General features: G+C 41.5%; 1 protein-coding gene and 1 pseudogene across 3 annotated transcripts; both read left to right on the top strand.

Moving 5' to 3' along the window:
* Nucleotides 1-242: 242 nt before the first annotated feature.
* On the top strand, nt 243-25,804 carry LOC113616597 (centrosomal protein of 78 kDa-like). Of its 3 annotated transcripts, XM_027100009.1 has the most exons (9): nt 243-341; nt 747-849; nt 7,466-7,962; nt 11,076-11,248; nt 22,078-22,155; nt 23,398-23,564; nt 24,411-24,582; nt 24,905-24,952; nt 25,485-25,804. In XM_027100009.1, exons 3-9 carry the CDS (start codon nt 7,950-7,952, stop codon nt 25,677-25,679), a joined length of 846 nt encoding a protein of 281 aa, XP_026955810.1. In that variant the 5' UTR covers nt 243-341; nt 747-849; nt 7,466-7,949; the 3' UTR covers nt 25,680-25,804. The 3 variants fall into 3 exon arrangements, with proteins under 3 accessions (XP_026955810.1, XP_026955812.1, XP_026955811.1); XM_027100011.1 differs by lacking the exon at nt 22,078-22,155 and having other exon boundaries at nt 244-341; XM_027100010.1 differs by lacking the exon at nt 24,905-24,952 and having other exon boundaries at nt 244-341.
* Nucleotides 5,754-5,843, top strand: LOC113616598 (uncharacterized; annotated as a pseudogene).
* Nucleotides 25,805-26,560: the final 756 nt, after the last annotated feature.

The following is a 26,560-nucleotide window of genomic DNA, read 5'->3' as shown; positions in this document are numbered from 1 at the left end:
TTTTTTTATTTAGTGCTGTGGCTCACGCTTTTTTTTTTTTTTTTTTTTTGTGGTACACGGGCCTCTCACTATGGTGGCCTCTCCCGTTGCGGAGTACAGGCTCCGGACGTGCAGGCTCAGCAGCCATGGCTCACGGGTCTAGCCACTCTGCAGGATGTGGGATCTTCCCAGACCGGGGCACGAACCCGCGTCCTCTGCATCGGCATGTGGACTCTCAACCACTGCGCCACCAGGGAAGCCCTTTGCTTTTGGTTTTGATCTTCTTTTGAAATACTGTTTTTCTCTTTTTCCCTTCTCTCCACATAGGAGGAAAAGAGACGTAGAGTTACATCCAGAGAACGGTAAGAATAATAAAGCTTTTTGTTCTGTGCAATATGTAATCTTGATGCCTGAAATTACTTTTCTGAAATCTTTTAAAAAGAAGAACTTTATAGTGAGTTGCCAGGGTGACCATAGATAGCTTAAGGATGCTGGGCTTGCAGTCAGGTTATTAACCTTGTGATTCAGGTAGAATTCTCTTGCAAAGAGTGAATTGGGGGCAACTGGCAGTTATCAGAACTAGATCTAAAGGTTGTATTAAATATTAAATCTCGAGGTAAGATGTGCCTTTTAGGGCTCCTGAGATGAAGATTGATTTTTTTTGGGGGGGGCGGTGGGTGTAGGTAGGAAGGAAGACCTTTTGAAAACTGCCTCCACGGGAGGAGTCTGTGAAAATCATCCTTAGGGTGTGTGATTTTACTTGACAGGGTTGCTGGACCGCTCCCTGCAGAAGAACCGGGAAGAGTAAGACCAGGAACACACGTGGAAGAAGAAGAAAGAGATGATAAAGTAAAGTCTGGTCACCCCCAGGTTTGTCACTTGCACTTTAATCTCAGAACCCGTTTGGTTCTCGGAAGGGGGCTCAGGGTGTGGGCAGTGTGTAGGAAGAGAATGACTTTCACTAATGATCAAAATGACCTTGGATTTAGCTAAAATGCTCTTCAAACTCATTTTTCTGCTGGTTCTCTATGTGGAAGGTGTGTTACGTGGCTCTGGTGATAGTAAATCAGCGGTAGGCCTGGAAGTCAGCTGGACCTCTGCTACTTGATCAGTCAGTCACAGAGCTTCAGTCTGTCCCCTCTCCTGCCTGTCTCCTGCCCATGAGGTCTTTGTGAAGATCTCATTTTCAAACACAGGAGGTGCTAAAGTGCTCTAGTATCGTCCAGGTATAAAGTTGCATTCTTAACTGAGATCAGACCAGTTCTTTCCCCAGACCTCCAGCTCCTTTGTAAAATCAGAGTTTCAGGTTCTATGAAATACAGATGTACCCACTGAACCCCCATGGGAGGGGGTAGGAGAAGGGATTGGGGATCTGATAGTGGAAGCTTTACCATTAGACAGCACTGCCCCATATGACAAAGGGCTAACATTGGTCGGGCACAGGTGGTAGAACAATATCACGTCCCTTTTGGTTTTATTAAGACGTTGCTTAGAAGTTTCAGTTCAGCAGAGGGGCAGCACCCTGGGCGGGGACTGGGCCTCCACCATCTATGGCTCCTTCCCTCCAGCACCCAGGCTAGGTACTCAGTTCCCAGCAGCCCAGAGGGCAGGAACAGAGCTCTGCCAGGCTGGCCTTCTCAGAGGGCAAGTGTAAGCAGCACAGCCAGGAATGTGAGCGACAGGCTTTGCTGGGTTGTCGGGAAGGAGGGCGACGTCTGGCTCGGCATGGCTGGAGTCAGCGCTAGCCTCCCCTCGGCCATGGGCACTGGGTCCCTGGTCTCAGGCTCACACAGGGCTCCAAAGCCCTTCCCTCGGGATGGCACCCAGACCCTCCACCCAGCTCACCCTCCCGCCCCAAACACCAGCAGGTCAAGCACCACTCAGAGAAGGGGGCCTTTAAAGGGCTTTAGAAAATCTTAGACTTCCGGATATGGAAGCTACTGTGTTTCACTTCTGGCTGAGAGCTCTGCTCCCAGAGCACAGGATGGCCCAGGGGGGCGAGATGGGAGGGTCTTGCTGTGACCACCCCAGGCACCGCTGGCCTTTTTAGCCACATGCCTGCCTTCCTTGGAAATACATTTCATTAACAGCCAAACGGAACATCCTGAGAAAAGAGAGGAATTATTGGTTCGTTTCAACCCTTAGCAACACCATGTGTATATTTCGTCTGCTCTCTGCGATGCACTGGAACTTACCTTTGGGCAAAATGTGCCTCAGCTGTCCAGGGCACCCGACACACTTGGCGACTCTGCGGGAGCGCCCTGGGCCCCAGGGACAGGGTCCCTCCTTCCTGACCACCCCCTCGTGGGAGTGCTGAGGCTGGTCAGCCCCCAGCCCTGGGGGCTCAGCTTTCCCTCGGAAGTAACTGCGAGTCAAGCTCCCCACCGACCCCCGACCCCCTGGTCTCCCTCCCGCCAGGGCCGCTTCGTGTGCGGTTCCGGTCGGACCCTCCTCAGGGGGTAGGTGTCGGGGAAGCCCCGAGGCAGGTGCCCTCCCGCACCCTCACGACTCGGTGCTGCTCCGGGTGGAGCCCGCGGCCGGGGTGGGCGGGGGGCAAGAGGCGCGACGGGGGTGGGAAGGAGACGGGGCCACGGGAAGCCCACCCCGGGCCGGCCGGGGCGCAGAGGCAGGAGGCGGCGAGGAGGGCCGGCCCAGCCGCGAAGCCCGTGCCTCCGCCCTGCCCGGGACCGAGCGGCCTTCAGACCTCCCTGTCGGCCCCTGGGCTCGGGGTGGGTGACGGGCACGCCGAAGAAGCCATCCCGCTCGAGCCGTCCAGAGAGGCCGGCCCAGGGCTTGTGCCTGTTCCCGGCGTGGGGCGAGCACTGGGGCATGAGGGTGTGGAGCTGTCCGGCCGCAGGTCACAGGCTTTGCCTGTTGGAAGGGAGGGCTGCGATGGGGCTGTGCCGACGGAAGGGGAGGATGGAGCCGCCCACAGTCCCCGTTTGCCAGGCAGAGCTTTATCGCGGACCCTGTTCTCAGCAGCCGAGCGCAGCAGGGACACCCAGGCCTGGGGAGTCTGCGCCCCACCCAGGGCCGCTGGGTTCCTGTGTGGCAGCCCCGCCCATCATCTCCTGCTGAGAAACCCCCAGAGACTGTGCTCCTTCCCCTGAGCCCACCGCCCCGCTGCAGAGCCCAAGGGGGCTGGGGGCTTCACCCCAAACTTGAGGAAGCCACACCTGGGGGCCAGGATACAAGCGGGGGTCCCACTTTCCCCGCAGGAGCAGACCCCTTGGAGGGTCTATCTTTTGGAAATAAATTTAGACTAACAGGTTTTACACACAGAATCTTAGAGCTGGGAAAAGTCCTTTGTGTCATTCATGTAGCTTCGTAAGATTTTTTTTTTTAAATGAGAGGATGGATTTCCTTGAGCAAGAGTGAATTTCCAGGAATGGGTCCCTGGTTACCACAGACTGTTTTCGGGAAGAAAGATGAATCTATTCTGTGAACGCCTTATAGAACTTATTCTATATTGTAGTTCTCTCTGGAAACACATGTACCGTTGAGCTTTGTAACAGCCCTTAACATCCTCAAGAGAAGCTCTCATTTCCCCATTAATACTTGTTATAATCTGAATATTTGGGTCCCCCCAGCATTCACATGTTGACACCCTACCTCCAATGTGATGGTATTAGAAGGTGGATCTTTTGGGATTTGATGAGCTCATCGGGATGGAGCCCTCATGATGAGATTCTTATCCTTGTGAGAGGCATGAGAGAGCTGGCTTTTTCTCTCTGCTCTCTGCCCTGTGAGGACACAATGAGAAGTGGACAGTCTGCAACCCGGAAGAGAGTCCTCACCAGAAGGCGATGATCCTGGCGCCTAGATCTCAGACTTCCAGCCTCCAGGACTGAGAAATACATTTTTGTTGTTTACAAGCCCCCACCCCGCCCCGTTTATGGTACTTTGTGACAGCAGCCCAAACTGACGTAGCACTCTTTTCTTCAAGTACATCAAAGAATTTGTGGAGCCCATCCATTTTATGATACAATTTCCCAAATAACCAATATTCTCTCTATACACTGATTTGTCAACTTTTTTATTTATCAAAATTTTTATTAAAAAAGCTTCCATATTTTTTCCTAATAAATTGTTTCCAATCCAGGTTGTCACTGTAATGGTTCTATGATATTAATAATTTGAGCCCTAATACCTTGCTTAAAATATTCATTCGTGTTATGAATAAGTTCAGTGTTCAAATGCAAAAGTTTTAAAAGGATATACTGTGTAAAACATCTATGTCATCCCTCTGAAGGAAAGAAGGAGGGAAGAAAGGAAGGGAAGAAGGAAGGAAGGAAGGAAAAATCATTGAATTTGCCCTCAGTTTAGCTGCCACTTCCTAAGGGAAGCCCTTTCCAACTCCAGACCCCCAGGCATCACAAATACGCTCTCATGGGACCCTGTCCATAGTGTTGCCTGTCATGTTTCCTGAAAAGCTGCTTCTGAGACAAGGACAGACTTTCAGGAAGTTTTTTGGGGTGTGTTTTTGGGGATAAACATAGAATTACCATATGACTCAGCAATTCCACTCCTAAATCATTGAAAACAAACATTCAAATCTACGTACACATGTTTATAGCAGCACTATTCACAATAGAAAAATCATGGAAATAACCCAAATGCCCATCATTGGATGAATGAATAAACAAATTGTGGTATATACATACAGTGGAATAGTAATTCAGTCATAAAAAGGAATGGAGCCATTAAATATCAGTTACACGGCCAAAAACATTTTTTTAAGGAATGCAATACTAATATATATTACAGTGTGGGTGACTCTCACGAACACCATGCTAAGTTGAAGATGCCAGACACAAAGGTCATACACTGTATGATTCCATTTATCTGAAATATCCAGAATAAGTAAATCCATAATAGAAAGAAAGCAGATTGGTGGTCTCCAGGGCCTGGTAGAGAGAGCGAAGTAATATCTTCTCAATGGGTCCAGAGTTTCCTTTTGGGATGATAAAAATGTCTGGGGGAAAAAAAAATTTAATTGGAAAATGATTGATTAAAAACAAGTCTGTGGGGCATTTCTTGTTACTGCCTTTCCCAATTTTGACAATAAATGGTCAAGTACACAGTAAATGATCAAGTACAGCAGCCATGGTTTGAGAAAGAAATGATGACCAGAGCTCAGAACACTCACTCAGGGACGAGCGTGAGGGTCACCCCACGAAGTAAGCCATCCATTTTAGCAGAGATATTATCCAAGGATGAGGGGGATTGAGAATGGATAGCACAGGAGGGAGACAATGACTATCAGTTGTGGCCTTGAGGCCACCTACAGTAACAGAAGCTATAGTTCGACCCATTGACCCTCCTTTCACTAGTAGTTCATCTCAACTCACCCTCTCCCCTAAAAACGATCCGTGGAAACTATGAAAGAGTTGTTTCCAGAACTTATGCAAAGACGTTGATCCAAGTAAAGGCAACAAAAGCAAAAGTAAACAAGTGGGGCTACATCCAACTAAAAAGCACAACAAAGGAAACCAACAACAAAATGAAAACGCAGCCTACCAAATGGGAGAAAATTTTTACCAATCATATATCCTATAAGGGGTTAGTATTCAAATTATATGAAGAACTCATACAAAAAAATAGAAAAAATATCCAGCAAAAAAATGGGCAGAGGATCTGAATAGACATTTTTACAAAGAAGATACAGAGATAGTTAAAAAGGCACCTAAAATCACTAATCAGCAGAGAAATCAAACCACAAAGAGATGTCACCTCATTCATGTTGGAATGGCTAATATCAAAAAGACGGGAACGTGCTCGCTTCGGCAGCACATATACTAAAATTGGAACGATACAGAGAAGATTAGCATGGCCCCTGCGCAAGGATGACACGCAAATTCGTGCAGCCGCATAGCACAGGGAGATCAGCTCGGTGCTTTGTGACCACCTAGAGGGGTGGGATAGGGAGGGTGGGAGGGTGGGAGACTCTAGAGGGAAGAGATATGGGAACATATGTATATGTATAACTGAGTCACTTTGTTATAAAGCAGAAACTAACACACCATTGTAAAGCAATTATATTCCAATAAAGATGTTAAAAAAAAAAACAGACAGGAACTAACAAGTGTTGGCAAGGGTGTGGAGGAAAGGGAAGCCTTGGACTCTGTTGGTAGGAATGTAAATTGTTGCATCCAGTATGGAAAACAGTATGGAGGTCCTCAAAAATTTAAAAATAGAACTATCATACGATCCAGCAATTCCACTAGTTGGTATTTTTATGAAGGAAACAAACTATTCAAAATGAAACTATTCAAAATGAAATCAAAATGAAACCCCCATATTCATTGCAGCATTATTTACAGTAGCCAACACTTGGAAAACCCTGTGTTCATCGATGGATAAATGGATAAAGGACATTTGGCATATATATATGCCAAATTATATATATATATATATATGTGTGTGTGTGTGTGTGTGTGTGTGTGTGTGTGTGTGTGTGTGTATAATTCAGCCATGAGAAAGAAGCAAATCCTGCCATTTGTGACAACATGAATGGACCGTCAGGGTGTTATGCTAGGTAAAATATGTCAGACAGAGAAAGAAAAATCCTGTATGATCTCACTTTATATGGAATTTTTTAAAAAGCTCATAGAGGCAGGGCGTGGAGGGTGGGTGAAATGGGTAAAGGTGGTCAATATGTACAAACTGCCAGTGATAAATAAGTCCTGGGGATGTGACTATAGTTAATAATACCGTATTGCATATTTAAAATTTGCTAAGAGAGTAGATCTTAAAAGTCCTCATCATAAGAAAAACAGATTTCTACCATGTATGGTAATGGATGTTAACTAGACATACTGTGGTGATCATTTTTAAAATTGAAGTATAGTTGATTTACAGTATTATATTGTAATAACAATATATTAGAACCCAGTGATTCAATTTTTTTATAGATTATACTCCATTTAAAGTTATTATAAAACATTGGCTATCCTTATAGCTTATTTATTTTATGCATAGTAGTTTGTGCCTCCTCATCCCCTCCCCTCCCCCATCTTGCCCCTCCCCCCTTCCCTCTACCCACTGGTAACCACTGCTTTGATGTCTACATCTGTGCGTTCATTTCCTTTCTGTTACATTTATTGTTTATTTTTTACTTTCCACATGCAAGTGATAACATACGGTATTTGTCTTTCTCTGTTTGACTTATTTCACTAAGCATAATAGTGTTGCAGCAAAAATAGAAATGAAGTTTTTCCTCTCCTGAAAATAAGGAAAGTAAAGGGGACAGTGAACAGGCTAGAGAAGACACATAAACTGGCCTGAAAGAGTTAATAGATCCTAGTTTTATTTAAACTGTTACTAATCTGTAGTGTCTGTAACTAGATGTATGTTTCACAAAGCTAAATTACATCCTGTTCCTATCACTCCCTAGCTGTCAATGTAAATTACATCCTGCATCTGGTGCTTAAGCTCCCTGCACTGTCTTGTAGCAAGTCACCCTGTGTAGCTGTTTGCATTTCAGGGAGCAGATGGCAGGCAGATAAGGCAGAGGCAAATGAACCCAATTACCGGTCCGCGCGGGACCCAGTTACCGGACTGCCTGACGCCAGCGATGCCGGTTTTGAAATAATGCAAGAAGAAGAATGCAGGACCTTTACCACTTTGATCCTGATTACCACTCCCTGGACTGTGATGGCCGCCCGAGGGGCTGGGAGGCCAGCCGGGGCTTCCAGGCATGTGTGGGCATCGTGTGTGCAGCCAGCATCCCCGAGGCCTCGCTCGGCTCATCATCACTGAGTGAAGGTGCGCCGTGACAGCGCGGCCGACTTTCTTCTGGCGCTGTGAGGACCTGTGTGCATTGCAGGATTCGGTGCCTCTGCCCGCCGTGGGCGCCTCCCTGCGGGAGGGCTTGCTGGACTTCAACAGCCACCGCCTGCGCGGGGTGGACAGGGCGCTGCCCCTGAGCACCCTCTGCCCCCGATCTGTATCCAGAGCTTCTTCGAGCCATGGCTTGGCGAGATGGGTTTGTACTTTCCGCTTCCAGGGGCTCTCGTGTCGGCGCTGCGAAGCGGAGTTTTAGATGGTACAAGGTGGAGGGTGGGCACTAGAACCAGTGCCCGGGTGTGCGTGCACTAGACGGGGCGTGCGGCCTACGACTCCTGCCGGCTCGGTGACCCCGGCCGAGTGCCTTAAGGCTTCTAGGTCTCAGTGTTCTCAACTATAGCATGGGCTTAACAGGACTCACTCTCTGTGGCGGTTACAAGGTCACACTCTGTTAATGCTTGTAGACTCTACAATGTAGAACACTTAGCACAGTTTGGAGCATCGTTCATTGTTCCACAGATATTACCTGGTCTGTTGAATGACTTTGCCTGGTACACACCAAAGCGATTAGGAAATTGATATATACCAGCTTCATTTCCTTTTCATTAAAACAGGGCTCAGGAAAAAAAAAATTTTTTTTCAATAGTCCTATCATATAGTGGAAAGAGCACTGGTGTGAAGGCAGCTTAGGGTTTGAATTCCAGAGTTTATGCTCTCTGTGGCCTGGGAAGGTTTCTTTTGCACTACAATCCCCATACTTATAAAATGACCTTAAAAACCACCCTTTCTGTGGGTTCTTAGAATTAATTACGCAGGTTATGTGTGTAAAGTATCCTGGCACTTGAATGAGTGGTCAGAACCAAGGGCTGCTGGAGAGGATGCTTCTGCCCTAGGTAATCTCCCCTTCTACTGGGCGGCAAGTAAACATAAGCACAGTAGTCTGTGCTCTGGAAGAAGTGGGTTCTGGTGCTACAGAGCACAGAATCTTGTTTTTTTTAATTTAATTTTTATTTTATATTGGAGCATAGTTGATTTACAATATTGTGTTAGTTTCAGGTGTACAGCAAAGTGATTCCGTTATACATATATCCATTCTTTTTCAGATTCTTTTCCCATACAGGTTGTTACAGGATATGGAGTAGAGTTCCTTGTGCTATGCAGTAGGTCCTTGTTGATTATTTATTTTATATAGAGTCGTGTGTATATGTTAATCCCAAACTCCTAATGTATCCCTCCCCACTACCTTTCCCCTTTGCAGAGCACAGAATCTTGGAAGGGAAAGTTCAGGGTAGGCTTTTTGGAGGAGGTGCCATCCTTTCTAAGGATATGTAGAAGCTCCTGGGGTGGCAGGAGGGAGCAGCGTGTGTCAGAGTTGGAGAAATATAAGAAAATATGGCAAAACTAAGATACAGGACTGGAACTCAGGGTTTAGGAAAGAAATGAGAGTTGATACTGGAAACCTAGTGGGGCCCAACAGAAAGGGGCCTTGTTTGTCCTGTCAGAAGTTTAGATGTTTACCCTGAAGGCCGTGGGAAACCCTAAAGAACAGTGAGATGGACTTCTGGCTTAGAGACTCACTCAGACCTCCATGTGGAAGGCACTTGATTGGGTGCAGGATGAGTTGTAATCTAAGGGTCCCACTTAAGTTATAAAAGCTTGAACTGGATTTTGCAGATCCAAGAGAGAATGGGTGGGGCCTGGTGACCAGTTAGAAAAGGAAGGGCAGCAAGTGTGGGTGACAGTTTACAGCTGCATCTTTTTGTGAGATACAGAGCACAGTAGGAAGGGATTGGGGGTGGGGAGAGGATCTTACTTCATCTTCAGTGCTTTAGAGGGGCCTGGTAGACGGGTCTGGGCCCAAGGTACAGATCTGGGCTTTTTGGGAGGACAGGTATTTGAAGGCATTGGAGATACTTAGGTTACCCACAAGAAGATCCAAAGAATCATAGGTCTGAGGGCTTTTTAAGTGGGTATATTGAGGATGTTTATAAGCTGAAAGAAAGTAGCCAGCAGAGAAAGGGTGTTAAGATCTAGGAGAGGAAATGATTGTTCATTTGTTTTCAAAAAGCTGAATACTTATCGTGAGCCTGGCCCTTTTCTAGGATCTGGGGTTCACACCATGTGTTATCTCTTCTGCAAGGACAGTTCAACTCATCCCCTGGTGAAAAGAAATCAGATTTTTCTTTGCATCCCATTCAGGTGTAGGAACTGTTCCGTACCTCTGAAGGGACTTTACTTAACCAGAGTAATAAGTTAGAAATCAAAAGAAATTAGAGCTGGAAGGGACCTTAAAGGCCACTGTACTTAATTTTGCCTAATATTTTACATTGATTGTAAGAAAAATTTATTGCAGAGCCCATTCTCTTTAGAGTTCCTTCACTGAACTTTCTTCATGTCTTGCATCCAGTGGGGCTAGCTTGTAGATTTTGGCCTGCTCCTAAATTTGCTTCTTCATCCACATTGCATTTTGTCCAGACTATGGCAGAAGCTCCTGGGTGGTTTCGCGGGCCCTGGACTCAGTTCCTCTAAGTTCATCTGCCTACTGTGGTTGAGTGATCTTCTAACATGAAAAGATACGCCTAAAATAATGCTGCTAATGGCTTGCCCACACAGAGTTAGTGCATACTAGCCGCCCAGCGTGTGCTCTGCCCAGAGGCGTGTAGTCTGAACTGTACTCTACCAAGCCTCCTGGGGCTCTTTGGCCCTGAGGAAGGGGAGCTTTTTGTGATCACTCCCTTTATCTAACTGGTCCTTCAGCAGCAGGGTGCCTTTTGCTAATCAGCGGAGGCACCCTTACTCAGCCAGTGGTAGCCCCGGGCCTCATCACCTGTGGGATACAAGCCATGCTCTCTCCCAGGCTTGATTCGACCAACGTCTCTATTTTCTGTCCCTTCTCACACTTGGACCCCTGGCCTTTAGTCATCCCCACCTGCAGTATTTACAGTGCCCAGCAGGAGTCAGGCTTGAGTGTCTTTGCACAGGTGCTCCCTCTGCAGTTGATGCACCTCCTCCTCCAACTCTGCATAGCCTCATCTTTCTCGATTGTACTTCAGGGTTATCATGAAGCCGTCACTTAGACATAACTTTTTGCCTCCATAGGAACCTCTGTGCATAAAGGTTATGGTTCTTTATCTCATGTGATTGAAATTTTGAGTTTATACATGTCCCTCCTTAATGAGGCTTTAAGGGTAGGAGTCGTTTCTAATCCTTAGCACAGAGCAGATGCTTTTTTTTTTCTTTTTAGATGCTTTTTAACGGTGATAAAATGTATGGTTTAAATCACTCATTTTACAATAATTTTGCTTTAGGTTCTGACAGAAATAAAGTTTCCAGAAGTTGTGTTCCTGCAATAAGAAATAAAGATGTGACCTTCCAGTTGTGTAAAGCTCTTAGACGCTGTGTAAGTGCGTCAGGTGCGCTAAGGAACCTGGAGCTAAGTGGGCTGGTTGTGAGAGAGAGAGACGTAACTATGTTAACAAAGGTAAGCCTTCATTGTGTCCTGCCAACATTTGATAGTTGCTTTTGGGGCAAACTAAAGGGGTAAAATTTTAGACTGTTCCTCCCCGTTAAAGGGATTGACTAAATCGGCCACTTTGGGGCACCTGTGTCTTGTGAATTGTCCAATTGGAGATGGAGGTTTAGAAAGTGAGTTTCAGTCTTGTTTAAGTCTCTTCCCATCAGACTGGTCTCGTGATTTCCTACACACCATGTTACTTCCTGTCTACCTTTTCTTGGTGTTGTTCATGCCTGGATTGTCTCCTGTACCTGCTCAAACCTTGGTCCATTCTCATTTGTACCATGGATACTGGTATGGATACATGTACCATGGATACATGTCATGCTGGATATTGTCAGAATTAATATTAAGTTTGTGTTAAGCCACAAACCACATGTTTTGTATATTTTCTGTTTTTTGTGTTTGTTTATATTTTTATGGTTTCTCTTCAAGAAATATTACGGGAAGGGAAATAGCAAGATATAAAGAGCAAAAAAGTCATCATGATCTTTAAATTGTTAGAACATGTATCTGCAATCATAATTATAATGCACTGTGGTATGTGTTAAAATAGGAAATATATGTAATGTCCTGTAGGAGCAGCAAATTCAGTGGTGTTGGTGAGGGTGTGTCATGGAAGTAATCACAAAGCAGGTGACTCTTGATTGGGGTCCTGAAACAGTGTGTGTTCCCTGTGTCCAGTAGTGGTCTGGAGGGGTCAGGAAGCCTGCCTTTCAATTTGAGGGAAGAGAGGGTTTGAGGTCCTCTCTCTTCTATTGCTCTAGTATACTGCATAGCAGCTAATAAAATACTGGGTTTATAGTTGACATTTAAGTCGCTGATTGATCATCAAGATTGGCATGTATCATTGGAAATGAAAATCAGAAGAGTCTTATGCTTTTTAGGTTCTTCTTTTTTTTCCCTTTGTCTCAAAAGTATATAGTACTTTACTGAGTGGTTGGGAATAAAGTTTGCAGTATTCAGTGTATTCAATTTTAGTACCTAAATAGAATTAAACTGTTGCTGTAAACTGGAATAACACTTTGTTACTGACAAGTTTTAGAATGCATCAGTTCATCAATTACCTGTTTGGGAAGATTGCAGTTAATGATTTTAAGAATGTGGCTATAAACCTCCAATTGACTGAAGAAAAGCAAATAAATCAAGATTGACAAATGTATAGGCTCTTCATCTTATTGTGTGTGTGGGTTTTTATTTTCCTTTTAGTTATTTGTCAAGGTATAAAGAACTCTGTCACTCTTAAGACAGTAAACTTCACAGGGTATAATCTGACATGACAGGGAGCAGATCACATGGCCTAGATCTTAAAGGTGATTTTATGTTTAAACTTTCATGAAAACATGTGATTGAAGCACATTAACATATTGATACAGATGGCAGTTAATTTCTGTCTTTTAATACATGTGAGTGCATCTTCTGTTTTGTTGAAAGAATCTGACCAAATGGTAATGTGAATTGCTGTTGCATAAAGAATAGTGTTGAATCCCCAGTCTTTGCACTTGAGTTTAACAACTCTGTGGTTTTCTATCTTCTTCCTGAGACACTTAATCTCAGGTCCATCCTCGTCACACAGAGTGGTAAATTAGAGAACGATTGATATCACCATTTACAGAAGTGAGAGTGAAATCTCAACCATCCTGAACATAGGAACTGAAGGGGCCTCTCAGCAGTTCAGAGAGTTATTACCAAGCTAGTCAGCTGAATTCTGTTCAGTTTTCTCCGTAGCAGAGCCTTCCAGGTCCTTCTTTTGAGCTTATTTTTTTTATACACAATTCTGTATGGATACTGTACATAATAGCAATAGTTGTATTAACTGGGTTTAACTGGTGATGTATTTACATCAAGATCTTGTTTTACAGATGAGAAAATTGACAGTTCTAGTTGAACTCTCTTTTTACAAGAGGAAAATATGTTCTCATTTTAAATAAAAATAAAGTTGAAAAAAGTTTTGATGTTGATATTCTCCTTTCCTAAAATAAAAAATATCAAGAAGCTACATTCTATTACCAAATAAACCTGACCTCTAATGTCATTCCATAATTTTGTTTGTATGGACAGAAAAGAAAAATTGATTTTCATAAGAAATTTTCGCACCTCAAAAATAATATATTTATTTTATTTCAACTTTAATGAAGAGCTGAACATTTCTAGTAAATAAAGGAACACCATTTGGGGGGGACCTTGTCTTTGTGCTACAAAGTCCATGTTTAATTTTTAAAAATCATTTAATATGATTTTCTTTTCGTATGAAACATGACTGGTTTCAGAACTAATTATCCCATTATTGTAGGACTATGGGAATTAACTCTTTGATTTTCAAAAGAGAAAGTTAGATTTTTATTTTTTTAATTAAAATTAATGATAATATAGAGAAATTTTAAGAAAAAAACTTAGAAAATTATGAAATGTTAGAGTAGGAGAAATCTATAGTTCATGTAGAGTTACCCTCTTTCATTTTATAAATGAGCACCTACAATTTGTAGCACGTAAGTGGCTTATTAGTAAATGGCAGAGTACGACAAGACCCTAGAGCATCTAATCCGCATTCCTTGTCATTTTAGGTGTGTTGTATTCATTTCCTTCATGAGTAGACCAGGAGATTGTATTTCTAATAGTAATGATAGACACTGGGGAAGACCAAGAAGTTTACACACTGGGACCACAGAATAGCAGATTCAAAATGCACTGAGAACCCTTTCAGCTCTTCTCCGTTTTGACAAGACACTACAAGGATGGTATCAAAGTGTTTAAGTATATAAGCCCACAACAATCAAGAGATTTCAACACAGTTTTGAAAGACGGAAGACAAGTGGAAGAGTGTGAAACTGAGGCAGTAGAACAGAGGAAAAGCATCAACTAGAACATGCACAGGGACCACCTGCAACTGAGGAGGATTCTGACCCCACCTGCAGAAGTAGCCCCATGCTCAGATGCGCATGTAGGAGAGAGGGTGGAGTTAGTTAAAAGTGTGACTGAAATAGGGGAGCTCATTGAAGGGTTGTGTTTGGAGGAGTGGACTCCCAGCCCTGCCCTCACGCTCCTGAAATGAGATGCTTTCATTTTGAAAACAGTGAAACTGGCGAGAACTAGGGCAGCTAGTGTGAGTTTTCACACCCTAGAAAATTGTGTTTGCAGGAGATCCTATTACAGTTACTCCCCGCTTCTTCCTGCATAAGAAACCAATCAATCGTTGACTTCAGGGAGCTTTCTGCACTCATTCTTAAATAGAAAATAACTGTCATTTGCCTGATAGTTGAGTAAAGCTTACAACATGAGAGAGGGGGACAAAGTGTGAAAACATATCCTGGTAGGACCGGGGACAATTTAGGGAACAAAATAATTTAAGAAAAAACCCTAATTAGTATTCTGAGGGAGATTAAAAAGGGCTAGCAACTATAAAATAAGACTAGGGTGTTAATTAAAAAGAGAATGGTCAGAAAGCAAGAGAGGTCTCTTGGAAATGAAAATATGGTTGCTGAAATAACTTCAGTAGGAATTAAAAAAATTTCTCATTATATAAAAAAGAAAGACACAATGGAAAATGTGATAGCAATATGTTAGAGAGGCTGCATCTGGGAGATGCAACATGTAACTATTAGAAACTCCAGACCCAGAAAAAAAATGGAGGGAAGCTGTCAAAGGGCAACAAAATTCCCCACAGCTGAAAGTAGACATCAGGCCTCTGATTGAAAATAGTTACTCAAGTTTTGAGCAAGATGAACAAGAATAGACTCATACCTAGGCACCCTTCATTATGAAACTTTAAAATACTGAAAAAATAAATTAACATAGAATAAAATACTGACAGGATACATCCATTCCAGAGAGAAAAATACTGGTCACCTAAAAAAAAAAAAGTTAAAATCTGACTTTATCATACTTGTCATCAGCACCATGGATCCTGGAAGGCATTAGAAAGATACCTCCAAAGTTTTTCAGGCACATAATTTTCACCCTAGGGGTTTGTATCTAGCCAAACTATCAGTCATAAGTGGAGGCTGAAGAAGATATTTTGTACAGAAAGAAATTTGAAAAATTGACCTCCTGTGCTACACCTTAAGCTTTTTATAGAAATAATCCAGCAAAATGAGGCAATAAACCAAGAAGGAAGGTAATAGGGGATTCAGTGCAGAGAGCAGCTAGTCTAGATTGAAGAGGCTTCTATTGATTGTGTGATTGAGAGCTTAGAAACACCTTGAGGCATATCGTACTTACTAGGTATTAGGCACTGTTGGAAGGGAAGAGGGAGAGGAAGAGGAGAAGGAACTTGAACTCCAGAGGAAAAAAGGCTATACTGACATAAACCTGAAGGAAACTAAGCTATGGTTGATTTTTAACCTACTATTGGTGAGGAAGAGAAGAATCCACTTACACTTGACACTATAGATGTCCCCCTTTTCAGCGACACACGGGGGTAATGACCACCTATCTAATTTGTTGTTCAAACCAGAACTTGTCCAAACTCCTTACACTTCAATAGTGTAAGGAGGCGCTCTAATGCTGTAACATCAGGACAACAGGTATAAACTGGAACAGCCCAAGGCGGCTTGGGGTATGTGGTCAGCCTGCACAAGGGCAGTGACACTGACACAGTATGGAACGAGGTGTAGTCTATACACAGAGACAGTACATCTGCAGTGGGCAATATTAATTTCATTGTAATAATGGCAATACTGTCTTGGTTTGCAGCTTTTATTGTCAACTTGCATGTAATAACAAATAACTAACCTAAACTATACTTAGTATGTATTTGCATTAACTTGGTATGTACTGAAATGTACTAGTATGTACTTAGTATATATTAGGCTCTAAGTGTTTTTGCATATATTAACTCACTTAATCCTCTGAATAGCCTTATGAGGTTGGTGCTAATATCATTCCCACTTTTGTGAAAAGGAAGCTAAGACAGGGAAGGAACTTGCCCAGGCTGTACCTAATTTAGGGTTGGATCGAGGCTTTGAGTTTAGGCTCTCTGCCTGTTGTCTTAAACCTTACTCCTTACTGACTGTCAAATAACAGAAGACTTAACTGCACATAGAACAGAATATAAATTTCAACTTTGACAGTGTAAAAGCTAGGTTTGGAAGGTAGGAGGTAGAAAAAAGGGAAGATGGTATGAATGTCCTCATTTTACAAAGCGTGACGTTGAGAGAGTTTATAGTTGATCAACAGTGTAGGTTTTTAAGTATATCACTACCAATCAAAGAGATCATGAGCAGTGGAATAACTAATGATGACATAACTGTACTGAGCAGTGTGGACATAGGAAGAGTGTAAATGAACTAAACCCTTACTTAGTAATATAGAAAGTGAACAGATAATGCCTCCAATTTAGTCAGAAAATGGTCATGTAAGAGTATTACTCGGAGAAGAATTCAAAATAACAATAGTTGGACCTCCCTGGTGTCGCAGTTGTTAATAATCTGCCTGCCAAGGCAGGGGACACGTGCTTGAGCCCTGATCCGGGAAGATCCCACATGCTGCGGAGCAACGAAGCCTGTGCACCACAACTACGGAGCCTGCGCTCTAGAGCCTGTGAGTCGCAACTACTGAGCCCACGTGCCGCAACTACTGAAGCCCACCCGCCTAGATCCTGTGCTCCACAACAAGAGAAGCCACTGCAATGAAGAGTAGCCCCCGCTCACGGCAACTAGAGAAAGCCTGCACGCAGTAACGAAGACCCAACTCAGCCAAAAATAAATAAATAATAATAATAAAAAATAACAATAGTTGACGTAAACCTCATAAAAAAGGAAATCCAAACAGCCAGTAAACACAGAAAAGTGTAGGACTTCATTAAGTAATAAGAGAAAAGTGAGTGAAAACCAATGATACTACATGCCAATCAGTTTGACAAATACATAAATAAAGTGTGGTAGTATCAGGTATTGTAGACCTAGAGTACTATGGGAATCTTCTACCCTACTTATACTGGAGTATAAATCGACACAACTACTTTGGAAAGCATTTAGCACTCTCCATCAACTGAAGGTATATAAATAGCCTGTGACCCAGCAGCCCTCACCCCCGCCCTGTGTAAATGCACCAGAATAACCGGTACAGCAGGATTCCTGTCCATGATTTGCATTAGCACAAACTGAAAACAAACTAAATGTCCATTAAGAGTCAAAAATTAAATAAATTATGTGTATTCGTACAGTGGGAAAACTATCAAGCAATAAAACTGAATGAACTAGAGCTACAGGCTGCAATGTGGATGAATTTTTTAAACCAATGTTGAGCGAAAGAAATACGATAGAAAAGACTTCATATACTATGATCCTCTACATAAAGTTAGATGTTGACAAAACTAAACTCTTTTGTTAGGGATGCATGCAGGTTAAAGAAAAGGATTGTCAAGAAATGAGGACGGTGTTTAACTGGGAAGAGGGAAGGAGATTGTGATGGGAAAAGGATATGGGGGGGTTTCTGAGATGCTGACAAGTATCAATACTTTCAGATTCGAGTACTGGTTATGTAAGTATTCTCTTTTTATTTGTCACATTGACAGGTTTGTTCTGTGCACTTCTCAGTACGCATATCGTATTTTACAATTAAAAACCTGAGTAAAGAATTGGTCACTTCTTGAGTGCCAAATGTGGGAGTGGGATGAGACTATTTCATTTTAAGCCCTTCACTACTGTTTGCATTCACATGTTATTCATTCAGCATTAATTGAACATATGCTGTGTACCAAGCACTCTTCTAATTTTATATGTGTTTTAACTCATGTAATCCTCACGAGAGCTCTGTGATATGGGAGCTTATCTCCATTTTATAGATGAGGAAGTTGAGGCCTAGAGTTATAGAACTTGTCCAAGGTTATATAGCTAATGGGTAGTGCCAGGTCCATTTGCCTCAGAGAATCTGAATTTTTACAATATAATCTAAAAGAGAAATTAAATTGCTAATTATAAGAAAAAAAATTACACATTAAAGAAGATGACAAGTTTTCATCTATGCAGTTAGAGAAAAACACACAGTCTGTCTTTCACACACGTACATCTTGTATTGGCAGGGATTTTCCTTATTAAGCAATTATTTATTGACCGCCCACGTTGTGCTAGGCACAGGTGCTGGGGATAAACACTTAATAAAATACACCCCCTATCTTCAAATAACTTGCACTCTACGTGAGGAAATAAGCCAACAGTTGTAGTAGAGGTTATATACCAAGTGATACATCGCTGATGGCAGTATAAAATCTCATAAATCTTTTGGAAAGAAGTTTGGAGATAGGTACCTCAGAGCCTTAAAAATGTTCACTTGCTTTGACCTCAAACTCATTTTTATGGATTTATTGCAAGAACGTTATTCTCAATATGGAAAAAAGCCTTCATGCATAAAAACGGTTATTTTGTCTTATAATATTGAAAAGTTGGAAAGAATTTAAATGTGTAAAGTGGTTAACCAGTAAACCCACTCAGTGGAATATTTTGTAGCCCACACAAAAAAAATCAAGGTTATGAATCCCCTGATTATATGAGAAATGATTGATTTCAATGTTAAATGGAGAAAAGGTGAACATAAAATTTGATATCCAATATGATGGGAGCTTTGTCCCAGAAAAATCACCCTAGCCAGTGTACAGAGGGAGGAAGGGAGAGCAGATGACAGGAAGGAAAATTATTCCAAAGCCTTATCATTAGTCTTACTTAAGTAACAGAATATCAAGCAATTTTACTTTCTAACTTTTTTGGTTCCATATTTCCATGTAAGGGACATGAATTATTAATACTTTGTGGGAGGAGGGTACACTTTTCCACAAAAATTTAACACTGTGTTCTAATTTCCTCCACTAGAGGAAGAAACTATTTCATGTAATTGCACTTTGATGTGCTATTTAGAACCAGTCAGGAAGTTTTACTCTACTTTCCTCTGACTGTGGTGAGAGTTTTTTTGTTTATTTGCTTATTTGTTTAGAAATTCTTTGAAATCGGTTTTAGAAGATTTATTAAACCATTATATTGAAAGTAGAGGAAGTTTGCAATTTTTCCCCCTTTTTCCCCATTGAAAACTTGGCCGGCTTTAGTAATGAAACATTAAAGAATTTGAAGTTCTTAGACTGTCAGTTTTTTAAACATGATCTGAATATAAAAATATATGTTCATTGAGTAAATTTTTGAAAACAATGAACAACTCATTGAAGGAAATAAAAGCCACCTCTGCATGTACACACACCTGATCTGCTCTTTTGTCTGAAAAAAGTATGAAAAATATTTTGTCTTACCACTAAATACTCTTCTACATCAGAGAATTTGATTAAGCTTATGCACCATCTCCCAGGAAAAACGCACAGATATATTTTGAATGTAGAACTCCTGAAGCCCATTCATTAACTCTGGTTGAGACCTGTTGTCATTATTTTCTTAGTGGCTTCATAGCGCATTCCTTCATTCGGTGATCTGTTTTTGTTTAAACCAATCCCAATTTGGAGGCTCTTAGCCTTCTTCTAGGGTTTGGTTATAAACAATCTTAAGACATCATGTTGGTAGATAAATCTCTGCCCACATCTTTGATTTCCTTAGGGTAAACCCCTGATGTAGGATGGTTGTTAGGTACCAAGAGCTACTCTCCAGAAAGTGATACCAGCTCCTCTGCCAATGATGGCATATAATAGAGTTCCTCATTCTTTAAGTGATTGTTCAAAGCAGCTAAAATGTATAAATATACCTTACTGTTTTCATAAGTGTAGGTATTCTGATTGTTTATCGCTGCATAGGAAACCACCCTGAAACTGTGGCTTAAAACAATGAAAATCGTTTATTTTGTTCATGAGCCTGGAGGTTGAGTAGAATATTAATTCTTTTAGTACACTCTTACTGACTGAAAACAATACCTATTTGACTAGCTCACAGTTCTGTAGGTCAGAAGTCCAGGCACAGCGTGACTGGGTTTCCTGCTCAGATACACACGGGAACATGTGGGTTCCCTCCCGAGAGTGTTAAAGCACGTGAAATTTAAGTGTAAGACATTGAGTCCCAAACGTTGGATGTTCACCATAGTTTGTGTGGGTCACAGAGCTGAAATCAAGATTTCAGTCTCGCTGTGTTAGCATCCCGAGGCTCTGGGAAAGAATGCCTCCAAGCTTCTTCGGCTTGTTGGCATAATTCAGATTCTGCAGTTGCAGGACAGAGGTCCCCATTTCCTTGCTGGCTGTCAGTCGGGGGACAGTCTCAGGTCCTAGAGGCCTCTCACTTGCCTTCCCTGCCACAGCATTGGACTTCTTCAGAGCCAGCAACGGAGAGTCTCCCTCTTGTCCCTTTTGTACTTCAATTCAGGAAGAGTTCAGGTCCTTTTCATGGGGTGCCTGAGTAGGTCACATCCACCTAGAATAATCTCCCTATCTTAAAAAATCAACTGATTTTGAACCTTAATTCCATCTGCAAAATCCCTTCACTACAGCACCTAGATTTAGAGTTTGATTGGATAAGTGGAAGGTTTGTGTACTTCAGTAAGTAGGAATCTTGGGGCCTCTGTTAGAATTCTGCCTATTGCAAGCAGTGTCCCCACTTCAAGGACCGAAGTGTCTTAGTTCCTAAAACTCCTAAGAGAGTTTATCAGTGTTCATTTTATTTCAGTGACCTTGGTGAATGGGAAGACTACCACCTCCGTGAACAGGAATGGCACCCAGCTTCCTGAGTCCACAGTGTGGCTCTGCTACTTAGTGGTGTGACCTTGGCTGTGCTGCTCTACTTATTCTACTTCTCTGCCTCTGTTTCCCTCATCTGTAAAATAGCACTTCCCTGGTGGCGCAGTGGTTGAGAGTCCGCCTGCCGATGCAGGGGACACGGGTTCGTGCCCCGGTCCGGGAGGATCCCACGTGCCGCAGAGCGTCTAGGCCCGAGAGCCATGGCCGCTGAGCCTGCTTGTCCGGAGCCTGTGCTCCGCAATGGGAGAGGCCACAACAGTGAGAGGCCTACGTAACGCAAAAAAACAAACAAACAAAAAAAAACCATGGAGTTAGTGATCGTTCTTTCCTCGTAGGGTTTTTTTTATACATTTATTTATTTATTTTTGGCTGCGTTGGGTCTTCGTTGCTGCTCGCGGGCTTTCTCCAGTTGCGTTGAGCGGGGGGCTACTCTTCGTTGCAGCGTGGTGGCTTCTCATTGCGGGGCACAGGCTCTAGGCGTGCAGGCTTCAGTAGTTGTGGCACGTGGGTTCTAGAGTGTAGGCTCAGTAGTCGTGGTGCATGGGCTTAGTTGGTCCACGGCATGTGGGTTCTTCCTGGACTAGGGCTCGAACCCGTGTCCCCTGCACTGGCAGGCAGATTCTTAACCACTGTGCCAGCAGGGAAGCCCCCTTTTAGGGTTTTGATGATTAGATTATTTCATACCCAGGGAACTCCAGGAACAGTGCTTGACTGTGAATTGCTTTAAAAGTGAGTACTTCTTAAAAACATGCTTTTGAATCTGCAGTTAGGCAATTCAGGTATGTTAAGCATGTTCATTAATAGGACTTCCTACTATAAGGAGACCCACAAATAAAAATAGAATTTTTCTTTCTGGGTCTTAACTTCTTATTTCTGACTTACTATGTTATTTATACGCATATGCCTTTTATGGTGGGCTACCACAAATTTATGTTGGAAAGAGTGGAATTTAAATAAATCTTACCTATGCTAACTTGATAGGTTTTGATAATTCATTTCACTAGCATGGTATGATATTACCAGTAGCAGACTAAAATCTGAGTTCACTTCTGGCTCTGCCTCTAAATCCTGATGAGACCAATAGCTGGAAAGGCTTTGGGATATTATACTATGAATTAGTTATAATATTGACTCTGTTTAGGAAAACCTGGAGGAGTGCCTAAAGCAGTTAAAGGAGGAAAGAGTAATAAGACTGAAGACTGATAAACGAGTCAGTGAGGTAAACAAGTTTCTTCTTCTGCTTTAGAGAGTGTTTTAGTTTTATTTTGATTTGATTTTAAGCCATATACACATAATTTGTAAGATTTAAAACTGTAATATGTTGCAAATTTGTTGTATCAAGTGGACTTTTGCATTTACTGGTATTTAGTGATCATATGATCTATATTCCAGAAAGCATGTTTTTAAAAATGTGAAAATCTGGTTATGTGTATGTGTGTGTGTGTGTGTGTGTGCTTGCGCGCGTGCGCTTTTATATGACATTAGCTTATTTCCTGTTCATGATTCTTTGATTCAAGAAGGCACTTTTGTGCATATACTGTATATACAGTAATATAAAAGACACGATGAGACTCTCCTGGCAATGAATTAGGAAAGTGAATCATTTAAATAAATTTAAGATATTGGAAAACTTCTAAGAATGCAATGAAAGATAAAAATATATACTATGAGAATTACATTAGGTAATGTGCATGAAAGCAGGGCATAATCTAAAAAGTTCTATGTAAATATAATTTATCACAGCATGAGTGTAGGGAGGAATTTTTGAAAGTGCATCCGTTGGATTGGCGGACACTCATTCAATAAATGTTGAGCCACCTGCTCATGTAAGGCAAAAGGGGCATCATGAACATTAATGGCCTTTCTGAGAAATACTAGAGTTGAGCTTACAGGGGGTTTTAAGTGCATAGATGATGAGCGGAAGGGGAAGAGTGCATGGGGGGAATATTTTCAAGAAGCCAAAGAACATATTGGTGATTGTACATTTAATAGATTGGGTTGGGTATGATTTAGGACTTTTAAACGTAAGCATTAGATATTTTGCTCACTAAAGTTAATTCTTAACATTCAGCAGAGTTGTAATATGTTTTATTCAAATCAGATTCTATATTTCATTTTCTAATTTAAGAGAAACTTAAAGCAGGTAATTTTCTAGTGTGGAATAAGGCTCCATTATGAATTGAACTAGTTAGAAATGTGATCTTTTGTGAAAGATCATTAATAAAACGGTAACTTTGGTTTTTTTATGTACCACCTAAGTGTTATATAGGAAACTTTGTTGGGTGCCTGTGGGTTTTGGTTACTATGTGATATGGTCTCTGTCTTTACTGGTGGAGAGTTAGGTTAATTACAAATTAATTACATTTTGAGTGTTTTAGTTTTGTTCCTTGAAAATAGGGAAGACTACTTTTGATGACAATGAGAAAAAATCATATCAGACATTTTTAGTCTTCTTTTATAGCTGGAACATGAAAATGCCCACTTAAGAAATATGAATTTCTCTTTGTCTGAAGCCCTTCATGCCCACTCATTGACAAGCATGATCCTGGATGATGCAGGTGTTTTGGGCAGCATTGAGAATTCTTTTCAGAAGTTCCATGCTTTCTTGGATCTCCTTAAAGATGCTGGGTTAGTTCATTTCTCTTCATGGCATTCTTCTCTTTGCGACTGTGATGGTAGTTTGCTGAGGAACTGGAGCAATTTTCATCACTTCCGTGGCCATATTTAGTGTAATTATAGGTAATATAGTTGACTATTTAAAATGAGGAATTAAATTTTTTAAGAAATGCAAATAGGGAAGCCTGCTTTGGTAGAGTGGGGAGCTCATTATAAAAGAGTAACCTGTAGATAGAGTAATTAGTAGGTGTAGTTTTTTGTAAAGACTAAATTGAAGGCAGTTTTCATTGAAAATATTCGGGAATGCATAAGAATTTTCCTATCTTTCACTTATTTTGCTTGTTTGATAAGTGAATTAAAGTTATTTTTGCCTTAGACATAAAAATTATTATTAATCTGCAGGGGAGATAGGTCAGTGGTTCTCAACTGGGAGCAATTTTGCTGGAAGAGGGAAGTGGAGATTGATAGTTGATGGAGTGGTGTTTTGTCAGTGAATGAATTGGTGTTGGTGTTGGGAAGGAAGGAACAAACACATTCTTGGAAACTGGAGGAAATGTGGTAAAGAAGTGTGGGAATAGAGGTGTGAGAGGTAGTGGACGAGGTGCGTGGTAGATGTGAAGCTGCTAGTCAGACAGTGTTTAAAATGGAGCGGTAATAGGTAAGGAGATGGGATGTGTCCTAGAGGATGAATCTGGAAAGGGCTGAGAATTTGGGGGAGAGAGAGGCTTGTAGTCTGGCGTAGGATGTTGGCTTTTAAGATTTTAGAAGTATTTCATGATTGTAGGTCTGGGGAAATCTAAACTGCTCTTATGTGATTATAATAACCTTTGTCTTTTCTCCGTTCCTCCTCTGGTCCAGGCTTGGGCAGCTGGCCACAATGGCTGGTATAGATCAGTCAGATTTTCATTTACTAGGTCGTCCCCAGATGAATTCTACTGTTAGTAGTCCACGTAAAGAAGAAAAGAAGGCACTTGAAGAAGAAAAATCAGAATCAAAACAGGGTGCCCCAGGACAAATGAAAAATATCCAAGTAAGTGGACAGAACAGCACTTAATGATTCTAAGAGTGATTAGCAAAAAGGAAATGACCAAGTCAGGGAGAAAACAATAATGATCAGTCTCTAATAGTTCACATGCTCAGAACCTATAAGATTCTGGAATCCTTTCCAAATCTGAGATTAGTAAATGTGTGCCCATTTCATGATACTGTATTATTGTAAATAAGGAGACTGGAAGTTCTTTAGAAAATTTATGAGTTAAAGCAAACTATCCTTAATGAAGAAAGAAAACATTAGAGAAAATATTCCAGATTTTAAATTGTATAAATGTCTATTCTATTCATATTTTATCTAGGTTTCTATTTGTATGCAGTCAGCTTACAGTGAAGGAACACTAATGAAGGTACACATACTGATATAATTTTTAAAATAATTAATCCAGACATAGCTAATAGGTAACATATTACAGTGAATCACCTGGTTATGGGAATGGGAGGGGAAAACCTGTCAGCTTTTCCTCTAGCCTTACTTGGAGCCCCCATCAACCAATCTCAGACTGGTCTTGGGAACTGACAGCTTGAGAACAGAGTTTGGTCACAAACTATATACTGTTTGCATGTGCCTGGAGGATAGGAAAGAAATTAATTATCTTACAGAATAGGGTTTTATTTTTAGTGAGGGAAAGGAAATGGGTAATAACTACCCCAGTCACCAAAGTCTGAAAATGTAGCGGACATAGCCTTGGATATAGCTAGGTTAAGCTGAGAATCACTTGGCAAGATATAATTAGAAAAAAACTGGCTCTGAAATCTTCTGAATATTGACTGTGTTAATAATAAGGTCACAGAGTAACACTGAAGTTTTGAACTCTACTTTTTAATGGTTGGCTTTGTTCATCACTGAATTTTTGTCTTGTCTTTTGTTTTTCCGTCCAGTTTCAGAAAATTACAGGTGATGCTAGGATTCCTTTGCCTCTCGACTCCTTCCATGTCCCAGTGTCTACTCAGGAGGCCTTAGAAACTTCCAAAGACAACCTGGGGGTCCCAGTCACAGAGCAGCGGCAGGAGTCTTTTGAAGAGTTCATTGCTAGAACATGTTCTCCCTTCAGCAGACATCATTTCTGGAACTGAAAGTCAAAGCAAAGAAGAGGAATTATCTAGAAATAGCAGGTCGTCTTCAGAGAGAATGAGCAAAGCACGTGAATATACCAAAAAATTCTCTGCTAGGAGACAACCTGGGAAGGACCTGCATTCCTGCTCTGACTCACCTGTAAAGCATAAAAGCAAAGGAATTGGGCAAAATAATTCTTTGGTTAATAAACCAATTAAAAGTGAGTCTTCAAAAAAACACATTTCTGTTAAAGAGAGTAGAATAGTGACTGTTTCATCAAAGACAACTAAAAGTAAACTCAATCTACTAGAACATTCTGAAGGTGATACTCCTGGATCTGATTGTGAATTTCAAGAAAGCATCCATACTCTATCACGCCTAACATAGGTCTAAATCATTTAAAATTATGTTTTTGCCTTCAAATTTTAATAAATTACTTACGTTTTTATTATAGCATATGGTGGTTTCAGTTACTTGACTGGAAGCCATTAGAGAAAGATTTATCTATACTTTTTTATTATAATGAAAGTTTTGGTGTACTTTTCCTTGTGACACTTTGCACCATTCATTCAGCTAGCGTTTACTGAGGGCTTCATATGTACAGTACTTTTCTGGGTGCTATTGCTTTCAGCAGTGAACAAAATAAAGCCTTTACTCTCCTGGAACTAGCACTCTATGTTGGGAGAAAACATAAACAACAAAGCAGGGTGTAAGGGTTAAAAAGATATGGGAATAATAAATGGAATAGTTTTACCATTTGGTTAAACATCAAACTATTATAAATCACATGGCCAGAAGCCATTGAGGTATTTTAATTCACAATAACCAGAGAGCCTCAAACATTTACCAAGGCACTTACCGTGTTTATGGACTACAGCAACGCTCTGAGGTAGGGAACTGT

This window comes from Aethalodelphis obliquidens, unplaced genomic scaffold (assembly GCF_003676395.1).
Source record: "Aethalodelphis obliquidens isolate GAN/ISIS:26980383/991018 unplaced genomic scaffold, ASM367639v1 scaffold219, whole genome shotgun sequence".
NCBI classification, from domain to species: Eukaryota; Metazoa; Chordata; class Mammalia; order Artiodactyla; family Delphinidae; genus Aethalodelphis; species Aethalodelphis obliquidens.
The sequence above is the reverse complement of the archived record's forward strand: the minus strand, read 5'-3'. Positions and strand labels throughout refer to the sequence as shown.